Source organism: Haemorhous mexicanus, chromosome 23, assembly GCF_027477595.1.
Source record: "Haemorhous mexicanus isolate bHaeMex1 chromosome 23, bHaeMex1.pri, whole genome shotgun sequence".
NCBI lineage: Eukaryota > Metazoa > Chordata > Aves > Passeriformes > Fringillidae > Haemorhous > Haemorhous mexicanus.
The window spans coordinates 4,601,745-4,614,988 of NC_082363.1; the positions used below are offsets into that span (position 1 = coordinate 4,601,745).

General features: G+C 60.1%; 3 protein-coding genes across 3 annotated transcripts; 2 read left to right on the top strand and 1 right to left on the bottom strand.

Moving 5' to 3' along the window:
• The first annotated feature begins 31 nt into the window (after window positions 1–31).
• Window positions 32–3,719, top strand: ICMT (isoprenylcysteine carboxyl methyltransferase). Its single transcript, XM_059866488.1, has 5 exons — window positions 32–264; window positions 411–499; window positions 580–749; window positions 1,407–1,624; window positions 2,342–3,719. Exons 1-5 carry the CDS (start codon window positions 40–42, stop codon window positions 2,522–2,524), a joined length of 885 nt encoding a protein of 294 aa, XP_059722471.1. The 5' UTR covers window positions 32–39; the 3' UTR covers window positions 2,525–3,719.
• Window positions 3,720–4,849: 1,130 nt separating this feature from the next.
• RNF207 (ring finger protein 207) lies at window positions 4,850–10,488 on the bottom strand. The gene is made up of 17 exons (XM_059866486.1): window positions 9,201–10,488; window positions 8,938–9,070; window positions 8,708–8,852; window positions 8,543–8,624; window positions 8,398–8,473; window positions 8,189–8,314; window positions 8,033–8,079; window positions 7,832–7,904; window positions 7,690–7,758; window positions 7,514–7,582; window positions 7,306–7,427; window positions 6,079–6,268; window positions 5,803–5,988; window positions 5,669–5,720; window positions 5,465–5,582; window positions 5,317–5,397; window positions 4,850–5,229 (listed from the first exon to the last, which is right to left on the bottom strand). Exons 1-17 carry the CDS (start codon window positions 9,686–9,688, stop codon window positions 5,067–5,069), a joined length of 2,220 nt encoding a protein of 739 aa, XP_059722469.1. The 5' UTR covers window positions 9,689–10,488; the 3' UTR covers window positions 4,850–5,066.
• Window positions 10,489–10,574: 86 nt separating this feature from the next.
• Window positions 10,575–13,194, top strand: RPL22 (ribosomal protein L22). The gene is made up of 4 exons (XM_059866489.1): window positions 10,575–10,730; window positions 11,127–11,234; window positions 11,943–12,067; window positions 12,978–13,194. Exons 1-4 carry the CDS (start codon window positions 10,719–10,721, stop codon window positions 13,120–13,122), a joined length of 390 nt encoding a protein of 129 aa, XP_059722472.1. The 5' UTR covers window positions 10,575–10,718; the 3' UTR covers window positions 13,123–13,194.
• Window positions 13,195–13,244: the final 50 nt, after the last annotated feature.

Genomic DNA, 13,244 nt, shown 5'->3' on the forward strand with positions numbered 1-13,244 from the left:
GGGCTGTTTCCCGGGCGACGCGGGCGGGGCGGGGCCGCCATGATGGCGGCGGCGGTGGCGCGGAGGGGGCGGCTGGGCCGGGAGGGCCGCGCCAGCCTTTGCTCCTTCCTGCTCGGCGCCTCGGTGGCGGCCCTGCCGCTGCTGCTCGGCTCATCCCCCTCCCTGCTGGCCGCTCCCGGACTGCGCGGCCGCCTGGCTCTCGCCCTGCACGTGGCGGGCGTGAACGCCGCGCTGCTGCTCATCTATCCGCGGCCGCTCTACAAGGTACGGGGGTAGCCCCGGCGGGCGGCGGCGTGAAGCGCGGCTGTGGAGGGTTCGGTCCCGGTCCCAGTCCCGGGGTGCGCCGGTAGGGATACCCCGGGTCCGGGGAACGGCGGCGGCAGCGCGTTCTCCCCTCCCTGTGCTTGCAGATCGCCGTCCGGGCCTGTTTCTTGGGTTTCGCCTTCGGCTGCGGGCTGCTGCTGAGCGCCGGCCGCTCCGCCTGGCGCCACTTCGGATGGTAAGGGCCGGGCCGGTCCGGGCAGCCGGGCGGGCGCGGTGCCCCCGGCCCTACTAAACCTGCCCTCCCTCCCGCCCCAGGTATATGTGCTCCCTGTCCCTTTTTCACTACTCGGAGTATCTGGTGACAGCCATCAACAACCCGCGCAGCCTCTCGCTGGACTCCTTCCTACTCAACCACAGCTTCGAGTACAACCTGGCTGCCCTGTCCTCCTGGGTGGAGTTCACGCTGGAGAAGCTCTTCTTCCCAGGTCGGCCACCCTCTCCCTCTCTGTCTCTGCCTAGCTGCACGTGGCTTGCCTGGGGTCCATCTGTCTGGTAGCAAAGTGCAGGTGACCCTCACCTTGCTGCCCCGTGACAGCCCTGCAGCAGCTTTGCCAGAGTCATAATCCCTCGGTGCTCAAAGCCTCTCGGGTTGGATCTCGGGAGGGCAGGGGGGAGTCCCCCCTCACTCTGACATGCCAGGCCAGGGGATCTTCAGCCCTTTCCTGCCTTGGTGGTATGAGAATAATGTGTCAGGTATTCCTGGGTGTCGCCTTATGACAGGAATAAAATCAAGTCATCAAAATCTCTTGCTGGTTGCCCAGTCTGGGGCAAACTGGCTGTGCTCATCTGTTTATTCTTGGGAGAGGGAAACTGTTCCCCTTTGTTTTGTAGCAGCCTGAGCATGTCCTTGGCTGTGCTTTATGTTGGCTTTGCTCAGCTTCCACAGCTGGGCCCCACAGACTAATCCATGCTAACACCAAGCAGGGGTTGTTGCTTTTATCTGTTTGGTGCGGAATGGCAGCACATGGCTGCTGCTGTCACACATTTTGCTTTGAGATGGTGGGTAAAGCCCACTCACTGAGCAGCCCCCTGCATCCCTGGGGACCTGTGCAAACCTGTTGTGCTCCTCCCTGTCCGTGCAGAGCTGAAGCAGATCACCTGGCTGAGCACCGTGGGGCTGTTGATGGTGATCTTCGGGGACTGCCTGAGAAAGGCAGCCATGCTTACAGCAGGCTCCAACTTCAACCACATCGTTCAGAACGAGAAATCTGACACCCACACTTTGGTGACAAGTGGGGTGTACGGGTGGTTCCGGCACCCGTCCTACGTGGGATGGTTTTACTGGAGTATTGGAACACAGGTACTGTATCCAGAGTGCTCAGATCCTCTTGTGTCACGACCCCAGTCTTTGCTCTCAGTGCTGCCCATGCTGTGATGGGGTGCAGACAGCACCTGGTGCTGGGCATGGATTCTGCTCCCTCCCACTGGCACACAGGAAGTCTGGAATCCCTGAGCTCTCTGCCCTGTGGGATCTTTGGGAAGATCTTGTTCCCTTAATTTTCTCTGTGCAGTAAGGAAAGGTGGTGGAGCTGGGGTTTTGTCCCACAACACCCTTGGAGGCTTGAGGTGTGATTTGCTGCTGGTCTAAAGCTGGTATGCAGAGTTTTCTGTATCCCTGTGGTCAAAATGCCTTCTGTGAGTGGTCAGACTCAACCTGGCTCCTGTCAAACACCAGTCCTGTGCTTGAGGGCAAGAAAACTCCCTGACTAGAGGGTCAGCTCTGGCCAGCTGTGGCTGAGCCTTAGCTCAATGCTGCTGTAGCTTTGTGTTCTTGTGGCTGGCTGGGTGCTGGCATTGGCTTTTGTTTCTCTGGAGAGAGTCCATAAGGGTGGCACATGGAGCTTTTGAGAGCTGGGGCAGTGAAGCCAGTGCTGCCTGTGCACTGCTTTCTTCATTCTGGGGAGAAACTAGTGCTTGTGAAGTTTCACAATGAATTTTGTATCAATGTTACTGGAAGGGGATGAGCTGTGGGGCCTTGGGTTCTTGAAGGGTTGCTCACCAGCAGCATCTGTTCCAGGTGTTGCTCTGCAATCCCATCTGTGTGGTGGGCTACGCACTGGCGTCCTGGCGCTTCTTCAGGGAGCGGATCGAGGAGGAGGAGATCACACTCATTCACTTCTTTGGAGAAGAGTACCTGGAGTACAAAAGGAAGGTGCCATCGGGTCTCCCTTTTATTAAAGGAGTCAAATTGGAACTGTAACATGGGCAAAAACCAGGCTGGCTGAGCAGATGCCCAGCTCCTGCTGCGCCCAGTGCCTGTGTGGCACCGGCATCGGGAGGTGCCTGTTGGTATTTCCTGGCCACCCAGGAGGAGCTGGTGGAGGGCTGCAGCACTGGGCAGCCTGCTGGGTCACTCACAGATCAGAAGCTCGTTCCTCCTCCTTGAGATCAGTCCTTCGTTGCACATTCAGGGATCTTCCAGATAACTTAGCCTGTAGCGACCCTAAAGAGAAAGAATCCTGCCTGCAGCAGCTGAATTGTCTTGGAACGCCTCTGGAACTGATTCTACCAGAAAACAGCACTGCCCTCCTGGCCCTGGGCGGGGAAGGTGCTAGGCAGCAGATTGTTCCTGTTGCATAATTCGATTTTAAAGCTTTCTGACCTCGTGAGCCCAGTGACACTACTTTAATCTCCTCGGGCCAAACTCCCTGAGCTGGCACTGGGGCGGCTGAGGGAGCAGCCTCCAGCTCTGCTTGCCCCGAAGCGCCAGAACGCTGGCAGCATGACACCACTCAATTCTCTCTAGGCCTTGGGGTCTGCAGGGAGGGTTCTGCTGCTCCCCTTGTGCTGCTGGATCTGAGCACCTCTGGGCCCTCTCCTCGTCCCTTGGATGCTGCTGTGGATGCAGTGTCACTGCTCCAGCCGCTGCCTCCTGCTGCCACCTCTGTTCCTTCTTCCTGCTTCCAAATCGCGCTGCTTCCTATCCTGCCAGGCTGCCTCCGTCTTGCAGAGATCCCAGGATTTTGGGTTGTGAAAGAGCCACAGCTGCCAGGCTTGCTAAGGGCTTTAGTCCCTGAGGTCCTCCCCTGCTCTTTTGGGCAAAAGCTGTGATGTTAGGGCAAGTAGGAGATGCTTCTAAGGAAATCTCCAACCCGGAGAAGAGTTGGGCTAGCTAACGCTCTTTTATAGTAACCATTTGGAAATGGTTCCCACTGAGCTGTGTGGTATAACTTTGTTGTTATATACCAAAGAGGTTCACTGTTTTCTTGAGTTCTACATTATTCTTCCTTGCTGGAATGGAAATGAGTTGCTTGTCAGTTCATGCTTGGAGCTTGTGGTGTTCCATGGGGAAGGTGCTGCAGTATGGCTCAGGAAGGGGCAATTGGTGAGAATAGCTTGGGTTTGGGTTTAGATTTTCTTTTTTTATATTAAAAAAAAAAAAGAAAAAGAGAAAACATTGTCAGCTTCTGTCGGATTATTTGAAGGTCTCTTGAGATGCTGGTGGCATCATGGAAACTGGAATCCTTCTTAATCCCTGGTGGGTTCTCAGAACACACCAGCACTCTGTTGAGGCATGATTGTGACTCAGTGACTTGTGGGGCTGTGCAGCCACAGGGATGAGGCTGACCCTAACCCTAACCCTAACCCTGATCCTCTGTCTCTGCTTGCTGAACTGATGCAGAGTCCATCCTCCACTGGGTTTGCTTGATCACAGAGCATCTGTCTGATGCCCTTGCTGCTGACTTGACCTTTGCTGAGCGGGGGTTTTGGCTTGGGAGAAAAGAACAAAGGTGAAGACTCACCAGTTGGAGAGTGCTGATCTCTGCTGGGCACTCAGAGGCTCCCACTTGGGCTGTTCTTGTCTCAGGGAAGCACTGGTTGCAGCCAGTGGTGCCTCGAGTAGGTTAATCTGTGAGCAATTTTTTTATAGGTAGTAATGTTCCTGCTGTGCCCTTGATCAAAGGAACTTTGGAACAAGTAATTGTCACTTGGGTTTGATGTACTGTTTGACAACAGAAACAAAGCCTCATTCCCGGATTGTTCTTCAAAGTAAATGAACCTTGATCCTAATTTCACAAGTACAGGTTCCAGCTGTGCAGGCTCTGTCCAAGCAGGATATGTTGGCACCAAAAGAAAGAGATAAACTTCACCCTGAGCAAAACATTCAGTGTCTCTTGAAGCTTTTGAGACCAACAGCTTCTCTTAACCTTTTATTTTCCCAAATCCTGTGACCAAAAGCTCTGTGAGGAGACAGCAGCTTACCAGGAAGGCATGTGAAATTTTAGGGAAAAGCTGGAGTAAACTGTGAAACCCTGCCCTCTGTGCCACAGTGATTGGTGAGTTCTTAGTTCCCACATGTGCAGGGAACTTCTAGAGCAGCTGTTCCTGGCACCCGGCCCACATTGGTGTGTGGCTGCTCAGAACTTCACAGGATGTTCTATCACCTGGCCATGTACCCCTGGCCCTGCCCTGCACCGGGAGTTGTTATTTTTCCCCATAATTTGCCAATGTTGTGGTTTTAGGAGCAGCAGGACGCCCTGAGCCAGCTGATCCCTTTTGTCAGCACTGCAGAACCACGCAGACATGGACAACTGCACCCTTTTATTTCACTCTGACACACGCAAGGAAGAGCACAAAGAGAGTTTTTCAGAAGCAAGTCCACCTGAGGCCTTTGTATGTGCTGCAGACATGGCTGCCCGGGCTGTTTCCTGCCCTGGCTTGTGGCACTGGGCAAGAGGAGCTGGTCAGTCACCAGGGCATGGTTCTGCCCAGCAGCCCAGCCATGTGCCCAGCACTGGGCTCTATGGTGCTGGCTCTTTCGGGGTGGCAGTCTCTGCTCCGCTCTTCTGCTGGCCCCTGCAGCAGTCTTTGTTTTTTGGGGAGGGGTCTCCAGGGCTGTCCCTGGGTATGAAGCCCTCCTTGGGGCTGGCTGAAGCCTCCTTGTTGCTGCCAGGCGAGGCATCCCTGGGGAATGGAAGACACCTTGACAGGGTCACTGTCTGGGAAAGGGCATGGGAGGAACTTAGCCCTCAGGTGCTTGCTGTCACCTACCTTGGCCCCACTTCATTGTTGTCGCAGATCTTGAGCAGCATCTGGGCCTGTTCTTCTCTGGGCTCCTGGGGCTCCTGCAGCCTGTGGCGGGATGGGTGTGAGCCATGAGCTATGTCCCCCCGGCCCTGAAAGTCCCTGCACCCCTCACCTGGGCTCCAGCCGCTCCTTCACTTTGGCGATGGAGCGGACGTAGGGTGCGATCTGCTTGGTGATGGTGCTCAGGCAGCTGTTCTCTTGCCGCAGCTGCAGCAAGTCATGGAGCTGGGCTGGGGGAGAGGAGTGGGCTGGGACATGGCCACCCCCACAGTGAGGGCACAGGTGGCACTGGGAGGGGGCGTGGGGTCACCAGTACCTTCATAGATCTCCTGCTCATTTGCTACCCGCTGGTAGGTCTCCTCCCAATCCTGGAAGGAAGAGAGGGAGCTGGACAGTCTGCGGTGGTATGGCACAGAAGGGCCCTGCTCTGCCAGGATGTGCCAGCTGTACCTCCTCAAAGACGCTGCGCATCATCTCTACGGCGGAGTAGTGAGCTGCAATCTGCACGTCCATCTGCAGCGACTTCTGCAGGATCTCGCTCATGATCTCCGACTTGATGAGCGAGTGATGCTTGGTGAGGTCACGGTGCAGCTCCTGCACCTGGTCCTTCAGGCCCTGGATCTCTGTCTGCAGCATCTGCGGGAACCAGGGGGCACAGCCACGTGAGCAGCACCAAACTGGCCTGTCCTGTCCTGTCCCATCCTGCTTCCAGCCGTGCTCCCTTACCCGGTAGGTGTTCTCATAGTTGCGGCAGTGCTCAGCAAAGGGGGTCTCACGCCCCTCAGCCAGCAGCACCTTGGTGCTGATGTACCGGTGCATCGTTGGCTTCTTCACCATGGGGCCGGTGGACATTTTGTCACTGGTGGGGGGGCAGCTGGGCACCATGAGAGTCTTGGAGCATTGGCCACCGGGGAGCCTGCATGGAGAGGTGACAGTGACGTGCTGCAGGTGAGCAGCAGTCGGGGTGAGGTGCCAGGGACCATGCTGCCAGCTCAGTCCCACCACCCCTTGGCTCCGGTGGGACTCACCAGTCCCACGCGTCCCTTCCCTCACCTGAGCACAGGGGTTCAGTCAGAGGTACCTTTTGTTGCCCCAAAAGTCATATTTCTGTGGGTTGCTCTCTGGATTCCTGCAGTTTTGGAACCAGCTGTGGCAGTGAGAAGCCAGGAGCTGAGCCCGGCACCCTCCAGTTTCTAAAGGGTGGGATACAGCTCGCTCTCTCACCGCTGGTATCTCTTGGCCCCTTGGCAGGCACTACTGCCCCTGTGTTTCCCCCCATCCCATGGTCTCCCCATGCTAACCACCACCACCATTGGTCCTACCGTGCAGCGCCGTGCTCCCCCTGCCCGTGCTGGGGCCAGCAGCCCCCAGGAGCTCAGCCACCCTGCAGTGCCAAGCCTGGCTGGGGGCGAGGAGCGGTCCCCATGGGGCGGCAGTGCCCGTTTGTCCTCTCTTTCTGGGAGGGCCTGGCAGGGCCGGTGCTGCCGTGACATCAATAGGCCTAAATATATCCCTGGTGAAGAATGGCCGAGCACTTCTCTGAAATTCTGATAAAAATAGTGGCGGGCAAAGAGGCTGCAGCACCACGGGCATGTGGACGAGCAGGAGCTGGCACAGGTGGAGCACCCATGGAGAGGGGGCAGAGCCCTCCAGGTAGTGTGGCAGGGGCCGGGCTGGGGAACAGAGTGAGGCTTAACCAGGCCCCCAGCTGCCAGCCCTGCTGCTGCCCACCCCTCTGCCACCCACCCCACTTCCCAGAAGTGTCACTTGAAGCCTGTTGTTCATCAGTGCAGCTGTGCCTGTGCTGTCCTGGTACCCCTGCTGAGGTGACAGGCTCAAGGGCAGCAGTATGGGCAAGGTTGGCATGCTGAGATGCTGAGAGGACTGTGCAGTGTGGCACGTGGCAGGGGACACAGTAGCACATGTGCTTTGGGTGCAATCCTAGCACCTCACATGTTTGTGCCAGTGATGCCAGGTCCAATGCCACCAGCGCTGCCCACCACAGAGCGGCGGGGGCTGAGCATCAGGAGGGGCTCCAGGCAGCGGGCGAACTCTGCCCTGTACTCGCTGTTGATCTGGGGGGCAAGAGAGGAAAGTACAGCTGGGCTGGGGCAGAGCTGGCAGCTGGCACTGCCCGCAGGCACTGCAGGCAGGGCTCTACCTTGCTGGTCTGGGCCGGCCGCAGGCGGTGTGGCAGCTTAACGATCCTCTGCAGCCTCTCCATCAGTTGCTGAAAGGCAGCAATGAAGCATGGTGAGGGGTGCTCCGCACCTTGCCCATGAGCTCAGCACTGCCACAGGATGCTGTGACCACCCCTGCAGTGCTGGCAACACTCACATAGCCCAGGTCCAGGAACTCGGCTTTGTTGGCAGAGCTCAGGAAGGCCGAGCAGGTCACCAGGTGGACCTGTGTGTGTGGAGGGGGTGTGTCACTGCCTGGCTTTGGTGTCAGGATGTCCCTGCCTGCTGTGAGGCCCTACCTGCAGAGTGGGCAGCAGGGAGGCAAGGTGGGCGAGCTGCTCCTTGAATGCCTTCTCCTTTTCCTCGTGCTGGCTGCAGTAGAGCAGGGCATGGCACAGCCTTTGCAAGACCTGAAGGTGCCATCCAGCCCCAGGCATTGCAAACCACCTTGGGAATAGGGGGGACAGCCCTCGGACAGTTCTCAGCCTACTGCCCCTCACCTCTGCACAGCTTTCAGGAGCGTCTTTTTCCTCTCAGAGAGCTGCTCCTGCAAATGGCACAGCTGTCCTGTGTCCTGCAGCCACTCCAGTCCCTTCCCACTGCCCTGGCTCTGTGCCGTGGGCACAGGGCTCAATGTGCAGGTGACTGCCTCGCACCTGCATGCGGCTGAAGAGGGAGTTGATGGCTGCCTCCTCCTCGCTGGCACTGTTACGAACCTCCTCGATCATGGCCTTGAGCAGGACAATGGCCTCACGCGTGGAGGTCTGCAGCTCCTTCACAGCCTGCCCGGGGTGGCAGGGCGGCTGCAGTGCAGGGGACAGCACTGCACCCCCTCTCCACCTCCACACCCCCCGGCCCTGCCCACCATCACTGCCTGGTCCAGCCGCTGGCAGCCCTGCATGTACGCTGTCTCAATGTCGATGCAGTGTGCCCGGCTCTCCCTGCAGGCACAGACATCAAGGAAAGCACAGGATGGGGCACACAGCAAATGTGGGGCTGGGACTACTCACCCCTGCATGTCCCTGAAGCAGTTGATGCAGAGCATTGACTTCTTCTCGGTGGAGAACATGATGTAGGGCTCCTCGTGCAGTGCTGCAGGGGACAGGAACGTGGCATAGCCTGGCACAGCACAGTGCAGCATAGCATGGCACAGGACAGCCTGGCGTGGCACTCACGGCACTTCTTGTGGATGTCTTTGGTGCGCTTGGAGAGGGAGACGATCTCGTGGCGGGTGAACATCCTGGCACGGTGGGTCTCCTCACGGCATGGGGCACAGAGGGGCTGCCCACAGGTGTTGCAGAAGTACATGGTATCCAGCTCCTGTGTGAGGGGACAGAGCTGGTGGCAGGCATGGCCCGGGCAGGGGTCCCCTACCCACCCTGCCAGTCCACCCCGCTGCCCTCACCGCCTTGGTGCAGCAGCGGTCACAGTTGGCACACTGCACGTCCTCCTCGCTGTCGGCTGAGCTGTCCACCAGGAACTGCAGCAGCCGGTCCACTGGGGGCAGCCCTGTGCCTCCCCTCACCACCGAGGGGTGCCTGCAGGGATGACATGGGGACAAGCATAGCGACACCCACAGGGGCAGCAGGGCAGCTTTGGGGATGCCGGGAGCAGGGCTGTGCTGAGCTGCCAGCCCTGTGCTGTGCCCCAGGCAGGGCCGTCCCTTACCCGCAGAGTGGGCAGCGTAGGCGACCATCGCTGGCACGGCCTCGCAGGCAGCTGGCACAGAAATTGTGGTAGCAGTCGAGCAGGCAGGGGTGCTGGTAGGGCTCGTGGCAGAGCAGGCACACCAGCGGGTGGCAGTTGGCCTTCTCCAGCTCCGAGCAGCTCCCCAGTGGGGAGAAAATGCCACCTGCCATCTGTGGGGTTGAGAACCAAGCCCTATGCCCAGGGACCCCGTGTGACACGGGTTTGGGAGAGCACTGCGGCTGCCACAGAAAGGACAAATCCTGTCCCAGGGCCTGTGAGCTGCTGACTATTTTTAGGTTATGAGCTGCGTGGCACGAGGCTGCCCCCAGCGCACCCCTTCCCCTGGTATCACAGGCTGGGGGCTGCAGCACTGGGTCAGATGGTCCCCACAGCAAAGTGTCCCCCTGGTGTGTGTCCCCCAAAGCAGGAGCATCCCCTGGAATGGGCTGTCCCCTCCAAAGGAGCATCCTCTGCAGCAGAGCATCCCCCAGGACAGGGGTGGGGGTTCCTCCAGGACAGGGTGTCCCCCCGGCGGAAGCATTCCCTAGAATGGGGTATTCCCTGCCCAGGGCTGTGCCCCACGATGGCAGCCTGGCACTGAAGGCAGCCAGGTGCCCCACATGCCGGGAGTCCCCGTTCTGGGCACAGGTATGTCCTGGCCAGGTGAAGGCTTTACCTCTCCCTGTCTGTAAGTCGGGGGATCCGAGCCGAGCTGTGCTGCTGCTCACCGTGTGCCCGCAGGAATGAGAGCGGTGCCGAGGCGGCAGGGCCCGGCCGAGCCTGTGACGTGGGGCCCCCTGGCACTGCCGATCGGCTGCCACGGCACGGCCCAAAAATAGCCCCGTGCGCGCCTCGGGGCCCTGCGGCGGGGACGCACACGGCACTGCCTACCCACCCAGGCTGCGGGGACATGGGCATCTGCATGGCCTGCTGACAGCCCGCAGGCGGTGCGGGGGTCACCCAGTAAGCCTCGAGGCTCCCCGCGGTGCTGGGTCACCCGGTGCGCAGTGAGGAGCCCCGGAGTGTGCGGGATCACTCCATGCGCTGTGAGGCTCCCACTATGCAGGGTAACTCTGTGCGAAGTGAGGAGCCACAGAGTGCGGAGGTCACTCCGTGGCCGGTGAGGTTCCCGGGCTGCGGGGGTCACTCCGGGCTGCGGGGGTCACTCCGGGCTGCGGGGGTCACCCCGTGCCCGGTGATGCTCCCGTGCCCCTACTCCGCGCCTTCCGCTCCCCGCGCTCCGGAGGCTCCGCCCCCGCTCCTGGCCGCTGGCGCCCCACAGACCGCGCCCCCACAGACCACGCCCCCCACAACTCCGCCCACATCCCGGCCCCCTGCTTGCCCAGCCCTTCCAGGCATCACTGTCCGCTCGCAGGCTCCCTGCGCGGGAGCGGACCGGAAGCGATCGACGCCATCGGCGCTCGGTTGAGTCGGCCCGAGCGTGGTTGTGCGCAGGCGCGCGGGACGCGCTCCCTTTCTGCCTCGCGCGGAGCCGCCATGGCGCCCGCGGTGAGTGAGCGCGGGACCGGTATCGGCCGCCGCCGCCCCGAGCCTCCCCCCGCCGCCACCCGGACACCCCCCGCCCCACCCCGAGCCCCCGCCACCCTCGCAGCCCCACTGCCTGTCCCAGCCCCACCGCCTGCCCCCGCCCGCTCTTTTCCGCGTGGGGCCGGGCCCGGCCCGCGCCTTCCCGGGACCCCACGCGACGCCCGCCGCCCATCCGGATCGTGGAGGCGAGCGGCGGCCGAACCCCATTCCCACCGCGCTGTTCTCGATCTCAATCCAGGCCTGGGCCCTTCCCCTCCCCGCCAGGCCGTAGCTTGGCCCGGCCCCTCCCCACCGTCCCTCACGGCGCTCCCCCTCCCTTTCTCTCTCGCTCACCCTCCTCTCTCTCTCCCCCTGCAGCAGAAGAAGCCTGCGGCGAAAGGTGGCAAGAAAAAGAAGCAGGTTCTGAAGTTCACGCTGGACTGCACGCACCCCGTCGAGGATGGCATCATGGACGCTGCCAACTTTGTGAGTTTGGGGCCTCCCAAACCGTGATGGCTCCGCCGCCCTCGGGTCCTTCCCAGGGTGATGCTCCACTCCCAGCGGTCTCGAACATCCCTGGCCATCCCTCGGCTCTGCCCTGCTCCCTTGAGGCCATCCCATGGGCAGAGCAACAGGGAGTGCTGGGACTGGGGATAAGGTTGGGTTTGGGACACTTTGTAGTTAAAGCGCAAGCGTTGTCCGTGTCCATGGGCAGTTTTCCTGTCTGTCTCTGCTGGATAAGCTTGTGTTATGGCAGGGATGTAGTGAGGCCTGTCCATGGGCAGTTTTCTTATCTGTCTCTGCTGGGTAAGTTTGTGTCATGGCAGAGATGTAGCAAGGCCGGGGATGCTGCAGTTTGGGGTCATGAACCTATGCCCATCTATACTGCACTCCAGCAGGGGCCTTGGTGAGCCTGGGGCCAAGGGGAGCTCAGAGGAGCCTGACCCCACTGTCCTGGCTGTCCCCTTGGAGGGCAGGAACATCCCCACTACACCAGGCTGATACGTTCAGGCCTGAGCACCTCACCCAGGTGTGGCTTTGATGGGGTGGATGAGCCTGGCCTGAGGAAGGAGCTCTCCCGAGCTATGGGGACACTGGTGTTCCTCAGCTCCAGAGCAGCAGGCGCATGCCAGCCTTGTGGGCTGTGTCTGGCTGGAGTTGTGGCCCCAGCTCACAGCTGTGTTCCTCCTGCAGGAGCAGTTCCTGCAGGAACGGATCAAGGTGAACGGCAAAGCGGGAAACCTGGGCGGGGGCGTGGTGACCATCGAGAGGAGCAAGAGCAAGATCACGGTCACGTCAGAGGTGCCCTTCTCCAAGAGGTGAGCTGGGGCAGGCCGGTCCTGCTGGGCCCTTGGTCAGTGTGGCCATAGATGGCCCCTGGCAGGGGGTGCCCGGTGTGCACTGAGAGCCTGTGGGCAGGAGGGGCTGCCAGGAAAGAGATGTCTCAGTGCAGGAGTTGTGCTGGAATTTGTGCTAGCTGGCACTCACTGAGTGGCTGCTCTTCCCTGATCTATGAGAGAGGAATGTGTTTGATATTCCAGCTGGGAAGGCTGCTGGGCTGGGCAGTGAGGGGCTTGCAGCCAGAAGGTGCTTAGGGGACTGTTTAGGGGTATTTGCAGATAATGTCTCTCAGGTTGTTCCGCTCGTCTTGTGTGGTTTTGGTCCTCCTTGGACCGACATCAGCAAAACGTGGTTGTCCCAAGGTGTCCCACATTGTTCCCCTCGTCCCGTGGTGCTCTGGCCCTCTGCCTGCTTCTCCTGGCTGCCTGTCCTTGGGCTGGCATCGGCAAACCAGGGTTGTGCCACGGCAGAGGTGGCTCAGGAGCCGGCTGGGAAAAGCAGAGCTGTGTGGGTGGTGGGCGTGCCCTGCCCTGTGAGCGCCTGCCTTTCTCCCAACGCTGTTGCTCCACGTTGCTGCCACACCTGGCACATCCCAGCAGTGGGTATCCACCATCCCAGGGGAGATTCACTCTGGGGTGGGTGCAAGGCACTGGGGTCACAGCTTTGTTGGGGCAAGAACGATCTCCCTAGATCTGTCATGACGTTGTGGTGTGATTCCCCTGGTCGCAGTGTTTCCTGGAAGGAGCTTTGCTAGGAGGTGGCCAGTGGAATGTGTTGGTCCTGCTGGAGGTGGGGGCCCGTGGGAATAAAGATTTATTAGCCAAAATGGCACCTGGGGGGCTGGCAGGGGGCAGAGGGGCACCTCTGTCAGCCATGCCTCTCCCACAGGTACCTCAAGTACCTGACCAAGAAGTACCTGAAGAAGAACAACCTGCGGGACTGGCTGCGTGTGGTGGCCAACAGCAAGGAGAGCTACGAGCTGCGCTACTTCCAGATCAACCAGGATGAGGAGGAGGAGGAAGAAGAGGATTGAGCCCCGCCGCCGCTGACGGCCATTTTGTACAGTTTCACTTTTCTGCAATAAACAGCGGCAGAGTTGTTCATAGCCCGTGCTCGGTGGCGGCTGCGGCTCCGGGGGTCGTTTTGGGGGGATTT

Bases quoted from the DNA above. Each gene is read 5' to 3' on its own strand.
- ICMT (XM_059866488.1), top strand. From the start codon at position 40: ATGATGGCGGCGGCGGTGGCGCGGAGGGGGCGGCTGGGCCGGGAGGGC. The intron at 750-1,406 runs GTCGGCCACCCT...CTGTCCGTGCAG, and splicing joins GGAGAAGCTCTTCTTCCCAG to AGCTGAAGCAGATCACCTGG. The intron at 1,625-2,341 runs GTACTGTATCCA...CATCTGTTCCAG, and splicing joins ACTGGAGTATTGGAACACAG to GTGTTGCTCTGCAATCCCAT.
- RNF207 (XM_059866486.1), bottom strand. From the start codon at position 9,688: ATGCTCCTTTGGAGGGGACAGCCCATTCCAGGGGATGCTCCTGCTTTG. The intron at 8,625-8,707 runs GTGAGTGCCACG...TGTCCCCTGCAG, and splicing joins AGACATCCACAAGAAGTGCC to CACTGCACGAGGAGCCCTAC. The intron at 8,080-8,188 runs GTGCGAGGCAGT...TGCCATTTGCAG, and splicing joins CCCTCTTCAGCCGCATGCAG to GAGCAGCTCTCTGAGAGGAA.
- RPL22 (XM_059866489.1), top strand. The intron at 11,235-11,942 runs GTGAGTTTGGGG...TTCCTCCTGCAG, and splicing joins TCATGGACGCTGCCAACTTT to GAGCAGTTCCTGCAGGAACG. The intron at 12,068-12,977 runs GTGAGCTGGGGC...CCTCTCCCACAG, and splicing joins GAGGTGCCCTTCTCCAAGAG to GTACCTCAAGTACCTGACCA.